The sequence below is a fragment of the Miscanthus floridulus genome, chromosome 6, assembly GCF_019320115.1.
Source record: "Miscanthus floridulus cultivar M001 chromosome 6, ASM1932011v1, whole genome shotgun sequence".
Classification (NCBI taxonomy): domain Eukaryota; kingdom Viridiplantae; phylum Streptophyta; class Magnoliopsida; order Poales; family Poaceae; genus Miscanthus; species Miscanthus floridulus.
In genome coordinates, this window is record NC_089585.1 from 22,806,913 (window position 1) to 22,809,875 (window position 2,963).

Here is a 2,963-nt window from a genome sequence, read left to right on the forward strand (position 1 = left end):
CAATCGTGCCGCGGTCTAACCTGGCGCCTGTTCTACACCGATCGCCAGTATGTGAATGGCCCAGTCTACACCAAGATGCTCGTAGCATCATCAACAACCGGTACTAGGCCTGGCATGATGATGACGTCCACCGAGAATCAATGAGGGCAAGTGACATGGGTCCTGGTAGAACCATCGAGGGGAGTGGTGAAATGAGCCCCAGGCATGGTCGCCGACCAGACGACCGGAGTACCAGCCCTGAGGGCCCAGGACCATGGGCCTTTGACTGGTGTATCTAGAGAGCGCCGTTCCAACAACGCTTCTGACCGCCCACCAACATCACCAAGTACACTGGGGAGACAAACCTTGGTATTTGGCTCAAAGATTTCTACCTCACCTGCCAAGCCAGAGGGGTGGATGATGACTATTTCATCATTTGGTATCTCACCATCTGCGTGGTGGAACATGTTTGGGCATGGCTTGAATTCCTGCCGCACGACAGCATCCACGACTAGGCTGACCTCAAGAGGGTCTTCATCGAAAATTTCTAGGGGACATATGTCTGCCCTAGAAACTCCTGGAACTTCAAGGGCTGCCAGTAGGAGCCCAGTGAGTCCCTGCGGGATTAAATCCATAGGTTCTCCCAATGATGCAACTCCCTCCCTGATGTTGTCGACGTGGACATCATCAGTGCATTCCTCTCTAGGATGACCTATGAGTCCCTGATCCACAAGCTTGGCTGCCTGAAGCCTCGTACCACCCGTGATCTACTTGACGTCACCACTAACCACGCCTCTAGCGAGGAGGCGGTCGGAGCGATCTTCAACGGAGGTCAGGACAAAGGCAAGGCTAAGTGCACAGACCAAGACAAGGGCCCCTCCACATAGAGGGACAAGAAGAACAAAAAGGATCGGCGTCGATCAGACAACGCCGCATTAGTCACCGTAGTTGATCGCACGAGCAAGTAACCCCAATAGGGACTGCCTGACCACTTCAACAAGCTAATGGATAGCCCATGCACCAACCACGCCTACCCCGTCAAACACCTCTACAAGGACTGCAAGCTCCTCAAACATTTCCTATGGCAGGCCGGCGTGCCAAAAGAAGGAGATGGCAAAGAGGCGGTAGCCAAGAAAGGAGGCGCGGCGAGCAAGGACGAAGATGGCTTCCCCGACCCTAAGGAATGCATCATGATCTTCGGTGGATCTGACACCATCTAGTCCAAGCGCCAACCCAAGGTCTGTTATAGGGAGGCATGCGCCACCGAGATGGCCGTCCCCTCCTTCCTCAGCTGGTCAGAATCTTTGATCACCTTCGATCAGAGGGACCATCCCTCCCACGTCGTGAGACCAGGACGTTACCCGCTCATCGTCGACCCCATTGTCTGCAAGAAGCACCTCACCAAGGTGCTGATGGACGGAGGCAGCGGCCTCAACATCCTCTACGTCGACACCCTCAACGCCATGCGCATCCTCTGGTCAAAACTCCGCCTGGCAGGCTCTCCCTTCCATGGGGTGATCCTAGGAGCGTAGGCATACACGCTCGAGTAGATCGACTTGCCCGTCACATTTAGCAACCGAGCCAACTTCCGCTCAGAGGTCCTCACCTTTGAAGTAGTAGACTTCCTAGGGTCCTACCACACCATCTTGGGGTAGCCATGCTACACCAAATTCATGGCAATCCCCAACCACACCTACCTCAAGCTGAAGATGCCAGGATTGAACAGCGTCATCACCATGAGCAGTGCCTTTTTGCATGCCTTCAGGTACGACCACGAGCATTTTGAGCTCGCCACCGCGGTCATCAACTCGTCCGAGCTTCCGCAGCTCGGGGAGTCATTGACCCCAGTAGTCCCAGACTACAACAAACTAAACTCCTCGATGGCCTTCCACCCGCTCAAGGAAACTACGGTGGTGGGAATCGACACCACCGACCCAACCAAAATGGTGCGGATTGAGACCCAACTCTCGGCCAAATAGGAATGCGAGCTCATCGATTTCCTGCACGCCAATCGTGATGTCTTCGCATGGAAGCCATCCAACATGCCTGGCATACCACGGGACGTCGTTGAGCACGTGCTGTGCCTCATCTTGGGCTCAAAGGCTGCTAAGCAATGCTTGCGCTATTTCGACGATGAAAGGCGTAGGACCATAGGCAAAGAAATCAATAAACTCCTAGCAGCCATATTTATCAAAGAAGTATTCCACTCCGACTAGCTTGCCAATCCCATTCTTGTTAAAAAGAAGACCAGGAAATGGAGAATGTGCGTTGATTATACTGGCCTCAACAAAGCATGTCCAAAGGATCACTTTCCTTTGCCACGCATAGACTAGATAGTTGACTCCACCTCTTGTTGCGAGATTCTCTCCTTTCTAGATGCCTACTCGGGCTATCACCATATCGTAATGAAAGAGTTCGATCAGCTCGCAACCTCGTTCATCACCCTATATGGTTCGTACTGCTACGTAACCATACCTTTTGTCCTAAAAAACACTGGCGCCACCTACCAAAGGTGCATGCAGCAATGCTTCACTGACCAAATTGACCCGCTCGATCAGTCCGATCAAGCCAAGCGGCCAAGACCAATAATCATCGTCTATGTTGATGACATAGTGGTCAAAAGGGCTCAAGCTTGTGACCTAATCGCAAACTTGGCCGTGACGTTTGCAAACCTCTAAAGGTTCAACATCAGATTGAATCCTAAGAAATGTGTTTTTGGGTTCCAAAGGGGAAGCTGCTAGGCTATATTGTGTCCGAGCACGGCATCGAGGCCAACCCCAAAAAAATCATGGCCATTTCCAACATGGGCCCCATACTCAATGTCAAGGGCATGCAAAGGCTCACTGGCTATCTGGCCGCTCTGAGTCGGTTCATCTCTCGGCTCGACGAATGAGGGATGCCACTCTACAAGCTCCTTAAAAAGATGGATGCCTTCGTCTGGACTGAGGAAGCTCAGCAGGCTCTAAAGAGCCTCAAAGCGTCCG

At 52.5% G+C, this 2,963-nt stretch overlaps 1 protein-coding gene across 1 annotated transcript; it reads left to right on the forward strand.

Moving 5' to 3' along the window:
* Nucleotides 1–1,652: 1,652 nt before the first annotated feature.
* LOC136460345 (uncharacterized) lies at nt 1,653–1,958 on the forward strand. Its single transcript, XM_066460082.1, has one exon. The coding sequence runs from the start codon at nt 1,653–1,655 to the stop codon at nt 1,956–1,958; it is 306 nt and encodes a 101-aa protein (XP_066316179.1).
* Nucleotides 1,959–2,963: the final 1,005 nt, after the last annotated feature.

Coding starts and splice junctions, on each gene's coding strand:
- LOC136460345 (XM_066460082.1), top strand. CDS start 1,653: ATGGCAATCCCCAACCACACCTACCTCAAGCTGAAGATGCCAGGATTG.